Raw genomic sequence first — 22,764 nt, 5'->3', positions numbered from 1 at the left:
TGAAATATCAGTTGTACAGACTAGCAAAATGGTATTTAATGGTGGCTGGCAGGATAGTGTTTAAGAACAATATGTATTGGATACTTAAATTTTTCTATTATCTGACTCTTGGCACAGATCATTGAATTTAAGTTGTACTGAGATTGCAGAAGATCTGGCTGCCTTAATAACCCAAGCTGTGCAGCATGTTTATTTGGTCTCAGGACCTTCCTGTGTCTTCTGCTTTCCAAGCATGTACAGAAGAAAATAAAACAATTTTGGTTCCTGTTTTCACATCTACTTGTATTAGGAAAGATGTCTTTTAAAAAATGATAGGGACATTTTCAGGACGCTTCTTGAAGCCTAAGGCACACCGGTTTTTTGTGATTTGTTGACATCAGTCATTTCTTCCCCACTTCTCTACTGTTTGCCTTCTTTGATTATACCTCAAGATCCAAGGTTTTCACCACACTTCAGTTTAAGATTTTGAGGCTAAGTTTGGTCAAGCTACAGCTATAAAGGATGTTCTGTTTCATACCCATATCATTTTATCTTGAATTTCATTTAAATTGATCACTGTATTTTAGGCATATGCGATGTCTTCTTAATGGCTTCTTGGATAAAATACATTGTTCAGTTAGAGAAGTAAATGAAATCGTCTGGGTTACCAAGCATGACTCACTTAAAATCTCATTTGGAACAATTTCTTTGTCCACCCTTTGTTAACCATATATCCTGCTGGTTCTGTAGTACTGGGACTTGCACAGGAGTTAAACCACAGAGATCTGGATTTGGGGTAACAGTCCCCACTGTCGATTCAAGGACTGTGGATAGATCTCTTTCCTTTCTGCTTTTTCTTTGATTTATTTTTGATTTTACTTTCATCCTTTGCGGTAGGTTTCTTAACTGCTTGTTTATTTTTTCTTAGAAAAGTATGAGCATGTGCATTAAACTACAGGGAATTTTGGAATGATTAAATGGATGTGATATCATGTACATAACCCATATGGGTTGTCTGAATAAGATTCCCCTTTATAATAGGCCAAAATTTGCATTTTTGCTTAAGTTTCCCCACCATGTCTTTGCGAGGGTGCCTCTGGGACATACAGTAAGCTTCCCATCCTTGTCGTGTGTCCATCTGCTCGCTGGAACACTTTCTACTTAGTCGTCTGTCCCACCACTCAGTTTTTAGGTTACAGTCTTGGTACAGAACGGCAAGGGTACTATCTGTTACCATTGGATACTGTACAAACCTGTGGGGAAAATGGTATAAAAAATTAAATCCTTCAATGTTTTCTTCATCCCTATATTCTTTTTATGAACAGTTTAGCTCTGCTGATGCTAAATTAAATAATGATAATCTGTTAACTTTACAAGCACATAGTTTAAAGGCATTGGAAACACGAAGGGAAAAGGTATAGCTCTTTATAACTTCTCTAGAATGCAGCAAATACAATTGACTGTTGGTAAACCAATTTGTTATAGAAGCACTGGGGAAAAATTGTAAATAAAATGATTTTTAAAGTTATAATATAGAGGAGTCTTTTTAAATCACAAATAATCACTAATATTCTGTTATGTTGGGACTTTTGTTTTCCTGCAGTAAATTTTAAGCCATGCTACTTGATTTCAATTTGGACCGATCAACAGAAAAGTGAAAGTGAAAGTCGCTTAGTCATGTCCCATTCTTTGCAACCCTGTGGACTATATAGTCGTAGAATTCTCCAGGCCAGAATACTGGAATAGGTAGCCTTTCCTTCTCCAGGGATCTTCCCAACCTAGGGATCAAACCCAGGTCTCCTGCATTGCAGGCAGATTCTTTACCAGCTAAGCCACAATATAGTCAGCTAAATATTTGTGGATAGGACAAAGTGTTAATTTACCAAGTGTGAACACATTGCCACTTGGTAATTAATTCTCTATTCTTTGAAAATTGTTTCACACCATAGCTTTATTGCTAAAACCTGTAATCTAAATATTTCCTGTAGATTAGACTAGATTAAATTGTTATTTGTCCCATTTGTTCAAAATTCATGTGGAATGAGGTCCAATTATTTTGTAGTTACATTCTGATTTTGTAGGTTGAATGAAGTTCCAGAAAAGACAAGAGAGATTGGAGGGGCCAGTGGAGTTATTAGGGTTGTAGGGTGTGGTGATGGCAAATATTGGGTGGCAGGTAAGGGTAGGGCACAGGTTTGAGTCCTCTTCTCCCCAGAGTCTGGTTCTATCTGGCATTTTAGAGTAATAGCAGACATAATTGCCTTCTGATTTTTAAGGTTGTGTGGCTTTCTCGATAGTAATGGGAAAATGGTTATTCATTTGAGTGCTGTTGACCAGTGTTGATGTTTTAATGTCTCACAAGTATTTCTGTTATCTGTCTGCTGATACCGGGGGCATCTCTACTCTGAAAGTTGGGGCTTCATATATTTTCCTTCTCTCTGTTCGTTCCTGCTTTCCTAGCTCCCAGTTTGGATTAAAACTTAAACAGCTTAGGCCTCGAAGAAATAAGACATTTACACAATTGGAGATTTATTACTTTTGAATTTTTAAAAATGAACTTTAAAAGGGTTCTTTTATCTTTTTAAGGTTTCCAAGTACTGCCCATGTCTGAGGAGACTAACAGTCATCCTGGGGGAGGGGAGAGCAAAAGAAACTCCTCAGAACATTCTCTGAAGAGATCAATCTTCTATTTCCTTTCTGTGACCTGATTTGGTGAAGATATTTCCACCTCAAAGGAGGATCTTAAGAATACCATATATTCTCATTTTTAGGTGAATGGATGCAGCTTGATGTTATCATGCCCTCGCTTGAATGTGAATGTTAAAACATGGCAAATTTTCGAGGAATCATAGGGAATTGATCTATTTTATGTAACATTTACAGGCTGATGGGCATTTAGAGATAGAAGGAATGTCATTTAGACCTGGCCACTTTTCCCTCCCTCTTCTAACAAGAGGAAATTGAAGCCCAGAGAAATTAAATAATTTTATTCAACAAACATTAATTGAATGTGTTGCATATGTCAGACCCAATCCTAGAAGCTAGGGGCTACAGAGATGAATAAGTTTAAGTCCCTGTTAGAAATAAATACGTAGTTCTCAGATCGTACAGTTTGTAATTAGAAGGATAGGAAATAGAATATTTATGAATCATTCCAAGTCAGATCTTTATATGATAATTGTCAACTCTCTGTGCTTCCCCTTACGTTTAATTTATTAAGTCATCCAGTAAAGATGATTTGCACCTATTTACTTATTTTGGGGGGCTAAATCTGGGGTTTTCCCTAGGCTTCTTCACTTCTTTTGTCTTCCATTCTTTCTTATAAGATTAGTGGACACTAGCCATCTCCATTTCGTCAACCTGCAAAAGCTGACTGAAACTGACTCTTGCTGAAGTTTTATTGGCACCGAGTGGCCACATCTCAGTCCTTAACTGTGACTGTTTTGAGTGTGCTGCCTCTGTCTCCTCTTCTTCAACTCCATTCTCCCTTGGTTCCTTGGTGCCCCAATTCCTGCCTCTCTTCCTTTTTCATTTTCCCTTTGCATTGCTACTGCTACTTCTTAATTCCCTGAATGGGCCACACTTTCCCACATCTCTGTAGCAGCTGGTCATCCTTCAGACTCGGCTCAGATCGCATCTCCTCGGGAAATGCTGCTAACCTTTTGAAGAACTGAGCGCCTTCCATTTCTTGGCTCTTCTTTTTGCACCTTGTATTTCTTTATGAATCCTGTAATTTTGTGGTTTGTAAATCAACCTTCTCCTTTTGAGATTTTTATTTGTCTTGATGGAGAACAGGGACAGTTTTCCCTACAACTGGCACTTGATGCCACTTTTAAAATATACTTCAGTACAGAATGACTTCTGTAGCTCAGCCCACAGCAGCCCATCTCTCTGTTTTTCCAGCACTTTACTGGGGTCTTTGTGCTAGGCCAGTACTTGGCTGCCAAGGAACAGCCTGTGGTGACCTGTTATTAATGGTAGATTTATAGTGCTATCAATTGTCAGTATATTAATTCACTTAAGATGCTAAAACATAACCCTTAGTTATACTCAGATCGATTGGCAAATCTTTTTAAAAAATTCATAAATTATACATGCATTAACTTGAGCCTAACTCTGATTAAATCTTAGTTCATAATTAGTGTGAGGCAACTAACAAATTTTTTACAGGTAAAATAAGGGCTTCTCAACACAGTAGTGATTTTCTTGCATAATGTGTTGTTTCCACATTTTATTATAACCTAAACATTTATGACTCTGGTGTGCTGAGCAGCACCCCATCCTACCTGTGCATCACAATTAAACAAGAACATACAGATTGGTTTTCCCCAGTGCCTAATTCTCTGTGTCACGTGACCATGATAAGACTTTTAGACCTCTTAATAAAATGATCCATTTGCTGAGATAGAACGTTTTTCTCGTTTCCCCATTTCATTTGGGTTGCTGACCTTTTATCCTTGGCTGTACACTTGTCCTTGATTAAAATTAGATCAATAAAGCTAAATCAAGGTAAAAAGAATATCCTCAGTAGAGTAAGTGACCATATATTACCATTAAACTGTTCAGAAGGAAATACCAGGTGGCTTTTTGGTTTTGTTTTTACTTATAGCCTTTTATTTCTGATTTGTACTGATAACCAACCATATGCATTATACCTTATTTTGTGAAAGTATGCCAATAGGGATGTACATTTTTTTAAGCTGCTGGTTCCAAATTTTGTGTGTGTTTGTCTTTTCCAGTAACCTCTTGGTCTTGGGTGGCATTCAAATCTGTAAGATTTATTAGGTGAACATTCTGTAGCTAAGTGGCAAGATGTTCTGGCTTCTCATTAGCAGTGACCCTGGGTAGTTTTCTCACAGTCAGCAGCATTTGTTGCCGCCACCCAGCAGCCCCGTCAACCTCACAGTGAGGCAGAGCTGGGTGCTGGGTGAGGAGGTCACCTTGTGCACATCTCCACTGCGGGGAGGGCTCTTTGTAGGGAGTGCTCGGGCAACTGGTTCCTCTTTTCTTTTTGCATGTGAACTCCACTCCTGTAGCCAAGAGCTTATTGCTTAGAAGAGGACTTTTCTTTTGCTCTAAACTGGAGAGGTATCCTAGAGTCCTTAGATGCCTTGTGATAGACTTCAGCGGCCATGGGTTTTGGAGTCAGTTGAGAGTCACTTAAGCCAGAGAGCCGGACATGCTGCAGTTCGTGTGGTTGCAGAGTCGGGACACATCTTAGCAACTGAACAACAGCAAATGAGGGTTTGATTTGTGCCCTCCCCATTTTCTGCTGTTTCGAGCTCTGGTCTAAATTACCCGAGCCACTTTTCCTTCATCTGTTAAAAGAAATTGTATTTGCCGACTGTTGGATTCTATTGAGGATTAAATGAGTACAGTGGAGTTAAAAAGATGAGTCAGATGCTGTTTTTAAGCTAAGAAGTTTCTAATCACCTATGAGCTATAAGAAGCGTAGATACCGACTTGGGCCAGATGAACCATGAGAGAAAACAGGATATTTGAGAGAGCTCAGACGGTTTCCTGGGGATGGTGGGTGGCATTTGAGGATGGCCTTACAAAGTGTTTGGCATTTTAGTAAGCAGAGTCTTTTAGCACTGAGATAGCAGTCACATTCAGGCACTGGAAATAACATAAAAAGGGGAGTAGAAGATTCAATCATGGGCTTGTTCAGGAAGGAATCAATTTGGAATACAGTTGTTGGGATCAGAAATGGGCTAGCATGTTTGATTCTTTCCATAATTAATACCTTCTTGTAGCTATGTAAAGATCAGAATTCATATCTGAAAAGTCTCATGTTTACTTGGGTTTTGAATTTTTAACATGCTATGGCTTCTTGCCACTTATATCAGAATATTACCTTGATTGAATTCCACTTTTCCTTATGGTTAAATAGCATAAAATTTACATTCTCAACCATTTAAGTGTACAGCTCAGAAGTGTTTAGGGTATTCATGTTGTTATGAGACAAATCTCCAAAACTTCATCTTGCAGAACTGAAGCCCTTGTACCCATTAATCAGTTCCTTTTCCCCTTCCCCTCAGTCTCTGGTAACCATTATAGCTCTACTTTTTTTGACAGTTGACTTTAAAAGAAGTTTCTGGAACTCACCTATAACATTGCATGATAAGTCATATGACAGCAAATCTGGTGCTATTTATCTCTTTTTGTCCGTCTGGCTATAGTGGAAAGATGCCCTTTTGTGGGTGTTCTGTGAATTTGGCCACCCTCACTAACCCTCACATTGTGTATATGTGTTTCTTCATGCAATATGGTAGCCTCTCTGACACAGTGAAAGTTTTTACTTTTCTATCTTTTCCAGATACATACTCGTTATGGTTGGTCTTTAAAATCATAAAATGATTGACTACTCATGAGGGTCCAGCAAACTGTTGGGGAAAAAAAAATAGGCTACATTGTTCTGTTACTGCTTAAATTCTCTATCTTGTGGACTCCATGGATTTGACACCTACTGGTTTGGAAGTCTTCCCTTTATGCTAATGTGATGCTTGGGCTGCCAGCTGTTAAATACTGAAGCATTTCTCTTCATCAGCCATTTTAGCTGTGGAAGCTCTGTGTGTGCACTCCAGCCATTTTTCGTGTGGGTTTGTGTGTGTGCACACATGCACATTTTACATTGTAGGTGGTCCTGCTCTATGGGGATTGGCCAGGTAGAAGTATCTGGAACAGGTAAGAGGCATTATTCTCTCAGGAGAGAGTTGATTATCAAGACTTGGACTGATCTTCTCTGGTCACAAATTTTGTTTAGTTATAGAGAGGGTGCTTTTGGCCACTATGGTAGTAAAGAAACCACAGCAGTTATTTTAACAAACAGCTTGACATAAAGAATTATTAACTAGGAGTGGGAATACTAAAAAGGCAAAAAGAGAACCATAAGGGTTACATGGAGGTTTTAACCACACCACACAGATAGAACCTTTGGACACAAGTGTGAAATTGAAATGTAAGAACTCAGACATTTGGAGGATGGACCCATTGGAAGAGGGACTCAGATCTCCGCTGAGCCGATGAAGGGTGGGATGGGAACTCCGTGGACCTGGGACCCAAGCCTTCCAGGAGGGGCTGCCAGTTAATTGTTCTGGTAACTCTGAGAGGGTGTGTTGAGGGTGTTTTTTGGAAGTGTTGGGAAAACTGCAAGCTGGAATCAGTTGGTGCTGCTGGAACAAGCTGCCATTGCAGAGAAGAACTGCTCTGGAGAAGCTGACTGAAATAGGAAAGAGTTTGTCCCTTCTTCCTCCTGTCCACTGTCCCTTTGACATCCCCTGTTGCAGAGCCTAACAGGAACCAACCAGCTGGCAAAGCCATGGCATGTGTACATGATGAAGTTGCCTTTGCACCTTGCTGCATCTGAGTGTCTGTGCTGTTCACAATTCTGGTAACTTCCTTTGCCCATATTTCTTCATGGTAGTAGTAGGTGACAGATGTTATATTTTTCTTATTGATGACAGGCTACACAGTATGAGAGAGTCATCTTTGTAGGGTTTAGAATGATACCTGTCTTAAAAAAAAAAAAAAAACACAGGCCCCATTTTGCTTAGTATTTAAACACAGGCTGAGAGTACTTTGAATTTGTAGATAAAATATGTGGCACTGGACCTGCAGCCGGATTCAGATCTGGGAGTGATGCAGCAGGCAAGGCAGGAGACGTGTGTCTAAAAGGAGGCCTTAAGCCACACACTTACATAATTCAGTCCCGGTTTTTTGAACTGGACTACAATGTATTGCACAAATTTGACTGGAAATCTGGCTCAATTAGAGGTTCCACTGGCACCAGCTAAATAATGGTGTCATACCCAGCATCATTGTCACCTCCTGTGTTCTTACAGGAAGAAACTTTAATAATTATTATTATTTTTTAACACCGTGGAGAAGGGAAGGCATTCACCAAGAAACATTTCTCTAACAAAACAGTGTTCTTTTCTGAATGGGCTCACCTGAGCCCACTGTCTGTTGCAGAGAAGATTGCCTTCCTATTGCAAGAGATTTATTTTCTTTTCCTCCGGGACCTTCCCCCTCTTATAGAATGGTGGGAGGGCTGGTGGCACATCGCCGAGTGCTGGATGGTTTCATCTGGCCTGCAGCCTGTACTTTAAGTAACGGGGTTGTCTCTTCGGAGGGCACGGGCTCTCCATTTTTAGCCTAGGAATGAAGGGTGAGAAATAGGGAGACTTGTCCTCCATTACTAGAAAACAAGATTCGGGGCCAACTGGTTATTTATGAGCTTCCAGTGAAAAGGAAAGATGTTCCATAGGGGCTGAGCGAGCTGAGATATGTTGGTCCCCGTGACTTTCCAAGATCTCTTAGACCCCAGACCTGCTCTGGTCCTTGAAGACCCCCATTTTCCCTTCTGCTTTTAAACTCTGGTTTGTTATTCGTGGACCGTTTTTTATTTTATTTTATTTTTTTGTGTGTGTGTGTCTTTTCCTATGTTAACGTTGATTTATGTTTGCAATCCATCTTCAGAACTAGTAGCTCTGTAGAAAGAGGGCCTTACTAGAGAGACACTAGTTATTTTTATTCTCGGCCTCCTTTGCTCATTTGAGCAGCACGTGAACTTTGGCCACCTCATGCGAAGAATTGATGCTGGGAGGGATTGGGGGCAGGAGGAGAAGGGGACGACAGAGGATGAGATGGCTGGATGGCATCCCTGACTCGATGGACGTGTCTCAGTGAACTCCGGGAGTTGGTGATGGACAGGGAGGCCTGGCGTGCTGCGATTCATGGCGTCGCAGAGTCGAACATGACTCAGTGACTGAACTGAACTGAAGAGTGCATCATCCAGCAGAACCTCACACCTCAGTGTTGTCAGAGACTAGCCTTTTGAGGACAAAGGAACAACTCTACAGTCTTTATCCTTTTTTTTTTCTTCCATCTTAACCACAAAAAAATACTACCCAGGCAATTTAGGCTTGGTATAAACTCAGATTGGTGAATTAGTTAGGAAGGTAGCCTGCAGGTACTTTTGAGCCCACATTAAGGGAATTATCCCTTTTTATATTAGGGCTTCCCTGGTGGCTCTGGCGGTAAGAGAATCTGTCTGCAGTGCGGAAGACCTGGGTTTGATCCCTGGGTTGGAAAGATCCCCTGGAGGAGGGCATGACAGCCCACTCCAGTATTCTTGCTTGGAGAATTCCATGGGCAGAGGAGCTTGGCGGGCTACATTCCATGGGGTTGCAAAGAGCTGAACACAACTGAGTGACTAACACTTTCACTTTTTTCATATTGTAGCTTACTAGCCTTATATGTCGGAGAAGGCAATGGCACCCCACTCCAGTACTCTTGACTGGAAAATCCCATGGATGGAGGAGCCTGGTAGGCTGCAGTCCATGGGGTCGATAAGAGTCGGACACGACTCAGTGACTTCACTTTCACTTTCCACTTTCATGCATTGGAGAAGGAAATGGTAACCCACTCTGGTGTTCTTGCCCGGAGAATCCCAGGGACGGGGGAGCCTGGTGAGCTGCCATCTATGGGGTCGCAGAGTCGGACACGACTGAAGCGACTTAGCAGCAGCAGCAGCATTATATGTAGTGTTGAACTCTCACAGTCTTTTTGTTTTTGTGTTTATAGTATCAGTTCAGCTTTACTTGAATTATTATATATGTTCTGTAAGGATAACCATTGCTAGTGGTAGTTTGCAAGTGTCTTATTTCGCAGATCTGGAGAAGGCAATGGCACCCCACTCCAGTACTCTTGCCTGGAAAATCCCATGGATGGAGGAGCCTGGTAGGCTGCAGTCCATGGGGTCGATAAGAGTTGGACACAACTGAGCAACTTCATTTTCACTTTTCACTTTCATGTATTGGAGAAGGAAATGGCAACCCACTCCAGTGTTCTTGCCTGGAGAATCCCAGGGACGGGGAAGCCTGGTGGGCTGCTGTCTATGGGGTCACACAGAGTCGGACATGACTTAGCATAGCATAGCGTATTTCGCAGATCACAAGTAATTGAATTCATTATGTCAGATTTGTAGAGAGCAGAGGATTGCCTTGAAGTCTTAACCAGGTAGAAAGAAAACACTGAGTGTTCAGATTTTGTAAAATTGCTTTCCCCCCCCCAACATAACACATAGAAACCATCAGGAGTACCGCTTTTGCATTACTGCTTGCAGCAAGCCTAGTTTTACGGCCGTACAGTGAGATATCTAGTATAGAGTCTTTTTAATCATTATTCAGGAATATACTTATCTTTATGTAATACTGAATCATTTCTGGTAATAGTTGCTGGAAGGGAGAGACATTAGAAATAGTTCACATTCAACTGGTGCTATATGAAAGACATTCATTACTAACAGTAATGGATCCACAGTGATACTGCCTCCTCTTTTTTTTTTTTTTTAAGTTCTCTTTATGTACTGACCACTTCCACTTATTCCCCTAATCAGAAGTGCAGTTTGAGTTTTTTTAAAAATAAATATTTTAGCAAGGCCTTTTTTGCATCCCCCGTCTTATTCTCTCTCTGTGTTGGCATGTTCTAGGAAAATGGCACTATACTAGGCACTTCATAGGTATTATTAAGATCAGTTCTCCTCTCACATAAATCATCCTTCCTGTGGTCTGGTAGGAAAGATAAAGCCTACAGGAATTAATTAAATTACAGTAATACAAGGAGCAAAGTGATTAGTGCTGTAACTTCTGCTTATCTCTTCTGTTGCTTGATATTTTAGCATTTGTTAACATCCATGTTAGATGTTGTAAAACTTTAGCTAAGTAGCTTCTTAGTTACATGTGTAGATCCGTTTTTTTTCCCACAGGGTTCTTATTACCTGAAATAGTCCTTGGATGTGAATTTAAGAGTTGCCTCATGTTGTATTAGTACATAGGTTTAGTGCCTTCCTGATTCTGAGTGGACTTTGAAGTCATTTTCCCTGGGTTTTGTGTGTTCAGGTTATTCTTAACTGGCTTACTCTTGGGAGGAAACTGAGGCAAGCCGGGAGCTGCTGGTGCAGAGTCATTGTTGAGAACCTGGGCTTCTATTCATTCTCTGGGTGACAGCGAGCTGCCCACTTAACTCTTGATCATTTGTTGCCATCAGATGCTGGAGGGATGTTTGATTTCAAGTCCAGGACAGCGCTTTCTGTCAGCCTTCAGGAGTGCTGAACTTGAGCTTTGTTCTCTTCAAGGCTCTAATGCCCTTTCTGTCTCATTATCCCAGTCTTGGTGGCTGCATCCTCACCATTCCCCCAACTCGCCCTTGGAGCAGATCTTTATTTTCAGACTGCTGGCTGGATGGGGGAAGTTTTTGTCCCCTGTGCTGGGAAAGGAAGATGGGCGGGGCTTTCTCACCTTTTTTTTTTTTTTTTCCTTCCTGGGTCTGGAGCCTCCTTGCAGCTGGTTACATAGCTTCCTACTTGGGAGCCTTTGCTTTGGGCCTTGAGGTCTGTGCGGGGCAGTGTTGTTCTTATCTCTTTTTCTCCTGGCCAGCAGAATTTGTAGCTGAGTGAAAATGTTGGTTGCTCAGTCGTGTCCTACTCTTTGAGATCCCGTGGACTGTAGCCTACCAAGCTCCTCTGTTCCATGGGATTCTCCAGGCAAGAATACAGGAGTGGGTTGCCCTGCCCTCATGCAGGGGATCTTCCTGACCCAGGGATTGAACTTGGAACTCCCACATTCCAGAGAGATTCTTTACCGTTGGAGCCACCAGTAGCTGAGTGAAGGCACCCCATATGGTTTGCTACTTGGATAATTAGCCCTTACAGCCTTAACAGTATTTAAAATCTTGACAGCGTCTTGATAGTGAAAAAAACCCTGATGTTTGGCCTCTTCTGTCCCACCACCCTCCCCTGTGCTTACTGCATCAACACAATAAATAGCAAAAACTTCTGAAAATGTTCTTAATCGGCGATGTAATTGTGTAGGAGAGTCATCTCCAGAGACAGATGTTTTGCTCTTTGCATAATGGTCTTGCAAAGGGACGTTCATTTGGGGAACAGCACCTGAAATGGAACATAATGCCACACTGTGCACTACAGATGATCGGCGAGTCCTTTCTGGAACGCGAGGCTGCCGAAACCTGCTTTGCTTCTTTCCCTCTCTGGATGTTGCCCAGAGACCTTGATAACTGGGGCTGTTCCTCAAACTTGCCACTTGGCTCTGCTGTCACTGTGGCTAGTGTAGGTGTAGACCACTGGATGTCTGTATGGGGAGCAGGGAGAGGGGTGCCAGTCCTGCTGTTCCCTGGCATGGGCAGGTTGAGGAATTTTTAGTAATCTTGTTTTCCTACCTTGCTAGACTGGCAACTAGACTACGTTGCCAATTGTCTCGTCTGTAAAGAAATTTAAGGAGTATTTCAAATTATCTTCAGGTACATGTGGAGGAAGAAACGTGAGTTCCCCAGTTACTTACTAATTTACCTACTTAGCCATTTGGACTTTAAACAAGCTCCTCAGTGTTGCTTTGTGACAGGATTCCCTTTGCTTCTGTTCCCATTGGTTTAAGTTGGGCCAAAGTGCTCAAATGGCGCTCGGCAGCATTTCTCAAAAAGTTCCCCATGGTCCTTCTCACTATTTACTATAAACACAGAGTCAGAGCCAGGACCCCAGACCTGCAGAATCAGAGTATCTGATGTGGGCCTGGCAGCCTGAATGTTCCCAAACTCCCACACTAAACCTGACGGTCACTGACAGGTGGTGATTGATTGTCCTTTGATGGTAAGAAGCCAAGAGAGAGTAGTGTCTGGCTCTCCAGCTACAGCCACTGGGATAGCGTGGGTCAGAATCCTAGCTCTGCTTGTTAACATGACTTGAGGCATGTTACTTAACCTTAAGCCTCACTTTCCTTGCTGTGATTTAAGTTCATAATCCATTTCATAACGAATTGAAGACTGAGAAGCAGATCCAGTGTTTTTTGCCCTAGGTCTGATGAAGTGTGGGCAACTATAGGAATGGTGAGTCGAAGAGTATGAGAGAAGTGTAGTCAACTAAGGGTTCTATAAAATCAACAAGATGCTTCAGGGGCCCAGTGTCTTACATAATCTAGTGGTTCAAAGTCCAGCCTTCTTCCATTCTCCCACCTGTAAATTTTTATAATCACATCTCAGTTTTTTTGTTTTTTGTTTTTTTCCCCGTTTTTATTTAACATTCTTCTTTGCCTCCTTGGAGATATGTCTGAAATGTATTGCATTGTTGCGAGCTCAGGACTTACCCAGACCTCATCTTTTTAACAGATCCTATTTATGTTTAGGGGCTCCCCTGGTGGCTCAGACAGTAAAAAAAACCTGCCTGCAGTGCAGAAGACCTGCATTCAGTCCCTGGATTGGGAAGATCCCTAGGAGGAGGACATGGCAACCCAATCCAGTATTCTTGGCTGGAGAATCCCTATGGACGAAGGAGCCTGGTGGGCTACAGTCCCTGGGGTCGCACAGAGTCAGACACGCCTGAGTGACTGAGCACAGCACAGATGGCAGTACTGGTAAAGAACCCTCCTGCCAATGCAGGAGACATAAGAGACCTGGGTTCGATCCCTGGGTTGGGAAGATCCCCTAGAGGAGAAAATGGCAACCCACTCCAGTTTTCTTGCCTGGAGAATTACATGGACAGAGGAGCCTGAAGGGCTACAGTCCATGGGGTTGCAAAGAGTCGGACACAACTGAAGCAACTTAGCACGCAGCACACACTTACCTTTAAGAGGGATTTTTTAGGAGGAAGAAATAGAGTTAATTGAGAAAGAAAGCATCTTTTTCTTTGAAGTGACTCCTGGGGAGTATTGGGTACATGAATCTTCTGTGTGTGCTCCTGTAGAGAGTGTAAGATATCTTCCGTTCGGTCAAGGTGGTTATGATTTTGACCCTTTCCTTACAGCTGCTGGCTGTAGATTTCCATCTAGTTAGATCTGTCTTTTATAAAAATGTGCTATTGTATGTGTTAGGGATAATAAATAGTGGATATCCCTGTGGATTCTGTATCCTGGCTGCCAAGGGAATTGAAAGGTCCTTGATTGTAAATATGCCCAGGGCATGTGGTAATGTTACTATTTTAAGTCTATAATTCAAATGGAAATCACAGCCTTTTGTTTATTAACAGAACTTGTGTGGCAGGGCAGTTGGGACTGGTCCATTTACCTTTTGAAATTTTATCCATTTAAATCGAATCGTGTCAGTTCTTATTTTAATTCAACAGTCTGTTTTAAGATCTTCATAGAGTATAATTCTGCTTGGCTACTTGTAGTGTATTTCAAGTCTCTTTTTAAAACAAACAAACAAACTTGGTTTTGACCCTGGTTATTTGAGAGCCCGTTGGTAGTTAAATTATTCCCTTCTGCCTCTTGGAAAGATACATCTGTGAAAGAATATTATTTTGAGAGAAGGGGGAAAAAAAGGAATTTAATGCATTTCTTATGAGGAAAAGAATGGCCAATTATTCTGCCTCAGAGAAATAAAAGTATGAGACATTGGGAGCCAAGGGAAAAGCTGACAAACCAGGTGTGGAGTTTTCCTATCCCTAACCATTTTTAAGTCTAAAAAGGCCCTGACATTATAGAATAATATAGCCAACTTTCCTTTTTCTGCCTTGATGTTGTACCATGTTGCTCAGATCCTCCTCTCTTTAAAGACACAGCCTTGCAGATAAAGTGCCTGGGCATTCATCCTCGACCCTGTTTCTTTCCTCTTGTTTCTTCCTCTGCCTATCCTGCGTCAGTAACCAACCACTGACCTTCATTTCAAGGTATTTTTGTATTTTGGCTGTTTACATAGCTCTAGGAATAATGTTGTTTTTTAGTCTGTATTTAAATCATTATCATTCTGCAACTTACTTTCCTGCTCAGTGTTGTTTTTCAGATTTGTTTTATTGTGTTGTTCTCATTTAGACTAACTGCTCTGTGTTCTGCTCTGTGATTGTACCATAAACATGAGCACTGCCTTCCTTGTCTTGCACGAGTCAGGCTTCTCTTTGGTATATACCTACCTGTAAGAAGAATTTCCTGGGGCTTCTTTGGTATCTCATCTGGGAAACAACCCGCTTGCAACGCAGGAGACCCCGGTTCGATTCCTGAGTCAGGAAGCTCCCCTGGAAAAGGGATAGGCTACTCACTCCAGTATTCTTGTGCTTTCCTGGTGGCTTAGACAGCAAAGAATCTGCCTGCGATGCAGACACGAGTTTGAGACCTGGGTTTGATACCTGGGTTGGGAAGCTCCCCTGGAGGAGGGCATGGCCACCCACTTCAGTATACTTGTGTGGAGAACTCCCATGGATGGAGGAGCCTGGTGGGCTACAGTCCATGGGGTCGCAAAGAGTCAGACACGACTGAGCAACTAAGCACAGCACAGCAAGGAGAATTTCCTAAGTATTAGGGATGTATGTCTCTAACTTCAACCTCATAAGAGTGTGTACATGGAGTAGCACCATATGAACGTGCCGTAGTGGCTGAACCATATTATATTCCCATCGGTGGTTACAGCATACCCATTCCCCTGCATCCTCATTTTTAGAGTTTGACAGTATAATCAATGTCCTACATTATCTCAGCTTACGATGCCCTGATTATTAATGAAGTGATACCTGTCTTCATACGCTGAATGCCTCACTGCCGTTCTTGTTTGTTTGTTTAATTATTTTATTTTATTTTTTAACTTTACAGTATTGTATTGGTTTTGCCATACATCAAAATGAATCCGCCACAGGTATACATGTGTTCCCCATCCTGAACCCTCCTCCCTCCTCCCTCCCCATACCATCCCCCCGGGTCATCCCAGTGCACCAGCCCCAAGCATCCAGTATCGTACGTCAAACCTGGACTGGCGACTTGTTTCATATATGATATTATACATGTTTCAATGCCATTCTCCCAAATCATCCCACCCTCTCCCTCTCCCACAGAGTCCAAAAGACTGTTCTATACATCAATGTCTCTTTTGCTGTCTCATATACAGGGTTATTGTTACCATCTTTCTAAATTCCATATATATGCGTTAGTATACTGTATTGGTGTTTTTCTTTCTGGCTTACTTCACTCTGTATAATAGGCTCCAGTTTCATCCACCTCATTAGAACTGATTCAAGTGTATTCTTTTTAATGGCTGAGTAATACTCCATTGTGTATATGTACCATGCAAATGAAGCAACTGACAAACAACTAATCTCAAAAATATACAAGCAACTCCTATAGCTCGGTTCCAGAAAAATAAATGACCCAATCAAAAAATGGGCCAAAGAACTAAATAGACATTTCTCCAAAGAAGACATACAGATGGCTAACAAACACATGAAAAGATGCTCAACATCACTCATTATCAGAGAAATGCAAATCAAAACCACTATGAGGTACCATTTCACGCCAGTCAGAATGGCTGTGATCCAAAAGTCTACAAGCAATAAATGCTGGAGAGGGTGTGGAGAAAAGGGAACCCTCTTACACTGTTGGTGGGAATGCAAACTAGTACAGCCACTATGGAGAACAGTGTGGAGATTCCTCAAAAAACTGGAAATAGAACTGCCTTATGATCTCGCTGCCATTCTTTGTGAAATGCCTATTCATACCTCTTGGCCAATTTTTCTGTTGGATTGTTTCTCTTGATGATTCCGACTACTCTCACTACCACGCGTACCCACCTAACAGTATCTGCATCCACACACTTTGGGGTGAATTATTGGAGCTCCTGTGAAAAGCCACCCCCTCCTTCCCTATGTAAAGACATTGCGTTAACAGTTCTATGCTCTTCATTCTGCATTATCACTTACTGGCTTTCCATGGGAACTGTGCCTGTGATTTCTTCCCTCTAAAACCAGAAACCGAAACCTCTCTCTTCACCCTGCTTCCTCTGCCAGCTACCACATAATGTCTTTGTGTTTTGTAGCAGAACTTTCTGAAGTATCACATGTACTCACTTTGTCCACTTTTTCTCTTCCCATTCCCAGTTCCCATCAGGCTTCCCTACTGCTTCACCATAATTAATCTTGCCAGGTTACGGATGACCCACACTCAGCTTAATCCAAGTGGATCTTAGTCACTTGCCTCGTACGTTGATAGAGCCAGTCTTTCCCTCCTCAGTTCACTTTTTTTCTTTGACTTGGACGAAACATTGGTCCTTTGTCCTGCTGAGATCGCTGATTGCTCCTTCCCAGTCTCCTGTTTTTCATTCCTTCACTTACTCCTTATCTTTTAATGTTAAAATGCCCCAGTCCTCTGTGCTTCTCGGTCTCTTTGCTTTAAATACCACCTATATGCTGCTGCTGCTGCTGCTGCTAAATTGCTTCAGTCGTGTCCGACTCCGTGCGACCCCATAGACAGAAGCCCACAAGGCTCCCCAGTCCCTGGGATTCTCCAGGCAAGAACACTGGAGTGGGTTACCATTTCCTTCTCCAATGCATGAAAGTGAAAAGTGAAAGGGAAGTCGCTCAGTCGTGTCCGACTCTTAGCGACCCCATGGACTATAGCCTACCAGGCTCCTCCATCCATGGGATTTTCCAGGCAAGAGTACTGGAGTGGGGTGCCATTGCCTTCCCTGCACCTATATGCTAACCACTCCCAAATGTAAATTACCAGCTCAGAGCTTTTATCCAAACCCACACTACCCATGCAACACCTCAACTTGAGAGTTTAGCGTGCCCGTAATCGAACTCCTGTTCTTATCCCCCTCTCTCTACCTGTGGTCTTCCTCATCTCATGTGATAAACCCACCACCCCACCAGTTACTCCTTTACCTTTGCTCATGCTTGACTTCTCCTTTTTTTCTCTTCTCACATTTCATCTACCCACTTTCAGAATATTCCCAGATTAGAACCACCAGTTCAGACAGTGAAGTGTCTGTCTACATTGCAGGAGACCCAGGTTCAATCCCTGGGTTGGGAAGATCCTCTGGAGAAGGAAATGGCAATCCACTCCAGTACTAATGCCTGGAAAATCCCATGGACAGAGGAACTTGGTGGGCTACAGTCCATGGGGTCACAAAGAGTTAGACATGACTGAGCAACTTCACTTCACTTCAGCCACTTCTTACTCTCTTACTGCTCCTTCTTGATGTAATCTACCATCATTTCCCACCGAGATTAATGCCATAATCTCCTAATCAGTCTTCCTTTGTTTTCTCCTTTCTTTGCTTTAGTGTCTGTTCTGAGCACAGTAGCTAAAGTAATTCCTTTAGATGTTAAGTCAGACGTGTCTTTGTCTGTTGTTCTTCCCTCTTGCTCTCTGCTGTAGCCACAGTGATGCCTCTGCTGTTCCTTCAACCCACCAGACATCTCCTAACTCAAGGCCTTTGCACTGGCTATCCTCTCTGCCTTTCTCCAGATGACTGCATCCCATACCTCTTTTGAGTCTGTTAAAATGTAATGTGATGAGGGTAAGCCTCACTGAGAAGTTAATGCCTGTGGCTCAGTATTCCAGTTCTCTCTCACCTTGTTCTGCCTTTTTCTTTATCCGTTTCGCTTATCAGCTACTGAGTCTGTGCTTTGGCCCATCGGTTTGTTCATGATGCCTTTTAGTAAAGAACTCTAAAATTTTACTGGAGTCACATTTATCAATCTGTTCATGGTTTGTGTTTGTTCAGCCTTGTTTTAAGAGTTCCCCCAGGATCCTTGGGTCCAGCAAAATTTTTGGCTACAGCTTTTTGGCTGCAAGATGGGCTGGATAAAATTTAGGCCTGAGATGGGGTTGAGAATAAAGACCTTGATTAGTGTGTGTTAGTCACTTAGTCGTGTTAGTGATCCCTTCTGTTCCCTCTAGATGAGTGTTGACCAGAGACCTCATTTTAGGAAGGTAAGATCCTGAGGGTGGGGGAGGATGCCGGGCATGTCTTTGGATGCTGAGATGCTGATATTGGGCTTCCTTCCCCAGCCAAGAAGAGGTAAAATGATTGAAGTTACCTATAATGGGAGTCATTGCCAGGCCTACATAGTCACTTCTCAGGATGAACAGTGATTACAGCACATACTGGTTTGTGTATTATCCGCCCACCAGAAAAATCAAGCGTTCTTTTCTGTTTTTATTTATTTATTTCTTTTTTAGAAAAAGCATTTCCATGTAGATTAGAATCTAAACTAGACAGTCCATTTTAGCAGGCAAGATTCGGCTAAAGTCTTGTTTTCTCAGAATACATTCCATACCTCAATTGCCTCTTAGAGATTTCAAAGGCTTTTGTGTACCTGGTAATTTGGAGGAATTGCTTTTATTTTGTAGTTTCTTAGGGACTTCTAGTATCTCTCTTGTAAGATGTTTACAGATGTCAATAGCTACTAGATCTGAAGGGTTAGAGTAACAAGATCATTCTGTTTTCACTTGTGATATCTTGTTTTCTGCTTGTGCTATTAGTTCTTTCCTAGGTTCATCAGAGACATAGAATCAGACTCAAGTTGCCCTGCTTTTTATTGGGATGTTTGATGTACTGTTTTCTTCTTCTGAGAGTGTCTAGGCTCAGCCCAGTTCTGTCAAGCCCCTTTCTTGTTCAGGCTGCCGTGTTCACACATTGAGGTGTGTGTCATCCCATGGCCCTTATTTGAAATGCTTATTGAAACTGTTTCTTACCATTCCTCCTTTTGGAGTTCCAGTCAGGGAACCTTGCCTTTACCTTGGTGGTGTTTCAGAATAAGTAGGGTAAGCTTCTGATGTCAGGTTCTATGGCATATCCTAAGGCTGTGGAAGGGAAATTTTGGTTATTTTGTTTATGTCATTAAAAAAAAAGCAAATGTTCACTTGGTAATCACATACCTCCTCCCCAAATAGATTGCCCTGTATTGCTAGGGGAATAATATGAATACATTGGGACTGTTTTGCTCCTGATGGCCAATTCTGATAATCATTGATTTTTGTCTTTATTTAAAATTCTGTTCATTACTGACACCTAGTATCTTCTGTCTAGCAATCTTTCTTACACTATGAATAGTGCTGTCATAAACTCTACTTTAGGGCTTCTCAACAGTGACCCACTCTAAGGAAAACTCAGTGTTGGATTATTTCTTTAAAGAAGTTCATGTTTAGGGCTATACTTATTAGGCAGCAGTCATGCCACCATATGACTTGATCAGAGTTTATAAATCCAAGTTGTTCCTATTCAGAGTGTGTAGATTCTCACACCTCAACTCGCAAAAGTGGAGAACACCCACCTTCAATTCTGAAGGAGTCTTCACTTCTTTGAGGGGCACTGCAGTGATCCTGCTGCCTTTATTTTTTAAGCCAGAGAAATGAGAAGACAGTTGGTACATATGAAGCTTGAACTCAAAGAATTGTGCATATTCTTGGTGATATCAGTGAACTGAAATGTTTAAATGATGTGTTCTAGAGGCCAAGTCTTTCTTTGGGTCTAGGGGAAAACCTCTATTTTGATGCCTTTGACCTCAGGATGAAAATGATAAGTGTTCTTAATTTGAGTGTAGTTGGCTGCTTAAGAGAACGTAATTTGAATACTTGAAGTACAGAATGAAGTACATAGAGGTCTTGTGTCAGGTGTATAAGAGATGGCAAAGCAAACTTGAGCCCAGATGGACTAATCACACAGAATGGGAAGCAGTGACATGCATCTGGGTTGGAGGTTATTGCTTAATTTTCTCTGATTTTTTTTTCTCCAAATATCTGTTCATGCAGATGGCATGCTTGTTCTCGTATATCATTCTGCATGTTTCTTTTGTTAGTACATCCAAGTATTTGAATATATACTATAAGAGAGGTACTATATACTTGGGTCTGGGGTCACAGAGGACAATAGAAATGGACATGATCTCTGTTCTCATGGAACTCAAGGGGCTAGCGGGGGGAAGCATTAATCATACCAACCAATCTAGCCAGCATCTCCCAGTTTCTTATTCACATGCTCTAGTCCTGCATACCCTGTCCTACCCCACCCCCAAACTTCTCAGATTCCTTCTCCTTTATCCCCTCTGTCCATTCCCCTGTCAGGTGCTGTTAATTCATTTCTTAAACTAGTTCTCACGTCTCAGTTCCCAGGTATGTTGCCTTTATCTGGACCCTCTCTCTTCATCTCAGTTGTTTTGCTCAAAACACCTCTTTTGGGGGCAGTCTGAGCTCCAAGAAATAACGAAGGGATTGATTGCATTATTTGTTGAAATACGGTTTGTTCCTGCCTCTCTCGGAGAAGGCAGTGGCACCCTACTCCAGTACTCTTGACTGGAAAATCCCATGGATGGAGGAGCCTGGTGGGCTGCAGTCCATGGGGTCGCTAGAAGTCGGACACGACTGAGCGACTTCCCTTTCACTTTCCACTTTCATGCATTGGAGAAGGAAATGGCAACCCACTCCAGTGTTCTTGCCTGGAGAATCCCAGGGACGGGGGAGCCTGGTGGGCTGCCGTCTCTGGGGTCACACAGAGTTGGACACGACTGAAGCGACTTAGCAGCAGCAGCAGCCTGCCTCTCTACTTTTGCTTGTCTTGCCTTTTTCCCCATCTCTAGTTTTCTTCCTAGTTCATTCCTATCCTGCAAACTCATATTAAGTCCCACCTTGTCAATGAAACATCTCCCGATTACTTCTTTCTTTCCACTTCCCTGAATTCTAATAGCACTTAGTCCCTCGTCTGTATCACATAATTCAGCACTTATTCAAAACTGCTTCATGTTACTTCATAGTTACAGGATTTCTGTTAGTATTATTGTTAGGTTACAAGGATTTTAAGTCCAGGATTATAACATACATTTACATAGTGCTTTGTCTGGGGCTAATAGTTGGTACGTGCTTAATAAAGGCTTATAGAGTAATAGAATGAGATTTATAGTATATCTGTAAATGTTAGAAGGTCCCTGATAACTCAGTGAGCTGCTTTTATGTTGCAGTTTAGATAGCTGTTTCCCTGTTGAGGAACATTTATGTTGTTTCCTGTTGCATAAACAATTCATTGCTTATTTTTGAGCCTGTCATTTGTAAAAGATAATTTTGTTCCCTGTAAAGCAACCAAATACTTAATCACTCACTATATATCCAGCAGTTACTCAATATTTGTCATACTGGAAGGTAGAGCCTCCTTCAGGTGCATTGTCTGTATCTTGTGCTCTTGGCTGTGTTCCTGTCTCAGTTTTTGCTTTGATTTCCCATTCCTGATGTGATATTTTATTTTGCTTTAAGGATAAGAACAAGAAACTCCGTCCCCTCTATGACATTCCCTACATGTTTGAAGCCCGGGAATTTCTGCGGAAGAAGCTCATTGGGAAGAAGGTAAGCGATGACAGAAACCTATTTGCGAATAGTTGTGTGTTGTTTTAAGCCGGGCCCTTGTGACGGAATCCCAAAGACCGTCAGATAGATGACTTGCCTCCCCCAAGTCAAGCGATTTTGCTTTGATACAAAGAGAGGAGTGCCTCTGTCTCAGGAAGTGACATCCCTCGGGAGAATTCTAAAATTGGGGCCCTGACCACAGTGTGATTGCCAAGGCGCTCACGGCGAGTTCTTTCCAGGGTCCAGGCTCAATTCCAGTTTCAGTAATTGCATGTTGCCCTGAGCTCCATTCACTTGGCTCTCTGCTTCTCTCCAGCCACCTCCATTAAAAGTTGGGGCTCTGGGATTTGCTAGGGAAAGAAGGTGGCTGCTCTTTACTGCTTTCCGTGTTTCTGTGGAGAAGAGGGAGCCTGCCTTGGTGGGGAAGAGAGCATGGTTTCCTGGTGGTTCTTGGGGAGACTTTCTGGTGGAGCCTGGAGGCCCTCAGAGGGCATTTCCTTGGGTTGTCAGAGCAGAATGTTCTAGAAGCTGCAGAACTTGCTGTTCTGTCAAGCGGATCATTAACCTCTGATCTTCCCCTGACTTTCCTTGACCTCCCCATCCTGCCTGTGCCGGGCATTTCTTTGTGTCCTGGGTAAAGAGAGGGAATGAATTGGAGTATTTCCTTTGGTAA

General features: G+C 42.3%; 1 protein-coding gene across 1 annotated transcript in view; it reads left to right on the top strand.

The window, feature by feature from the left end:
- The window catches only part of SND1 (staphylococcal nuclease and tudor domain containing 1), a 421,566-nt gene that overhangs the window by 131,272 nt on the left and 267,530 nt on the right, over positions 1–22,764 (top strand). The window contains exon 11 of the mRNA XM_005893665.3: positions 22,002–22,091. Within this exon, the coding sequence (XP_005893727.1) occupies positions 22,002–22,091 (90 nt within the window). The remainder of the gene's footprint in view (positions 1–22,001; positions 22,092–22,764) is intronic.

This window comes from Bos mutus, chromosome 4 (assembly GCF_027580195.1).
Source record: "Bos mutus isolate GX-2022 chromosome 4, NWIPB_WYAK_1.1, whole genome shotgun sequence".
Classification (NCBI taxonomy): domain Eukaryota; kingdom Metazoa; phylum Chordata; class Mammalia; order Artiodactyla; family Bovidae; genus Bos; species Bos mutus.
The sequence above is the reverse complement of the archived record's forward strand: the minus strand, read 5'-3'. Positions and strand labels throughout refer to the sequence as shown.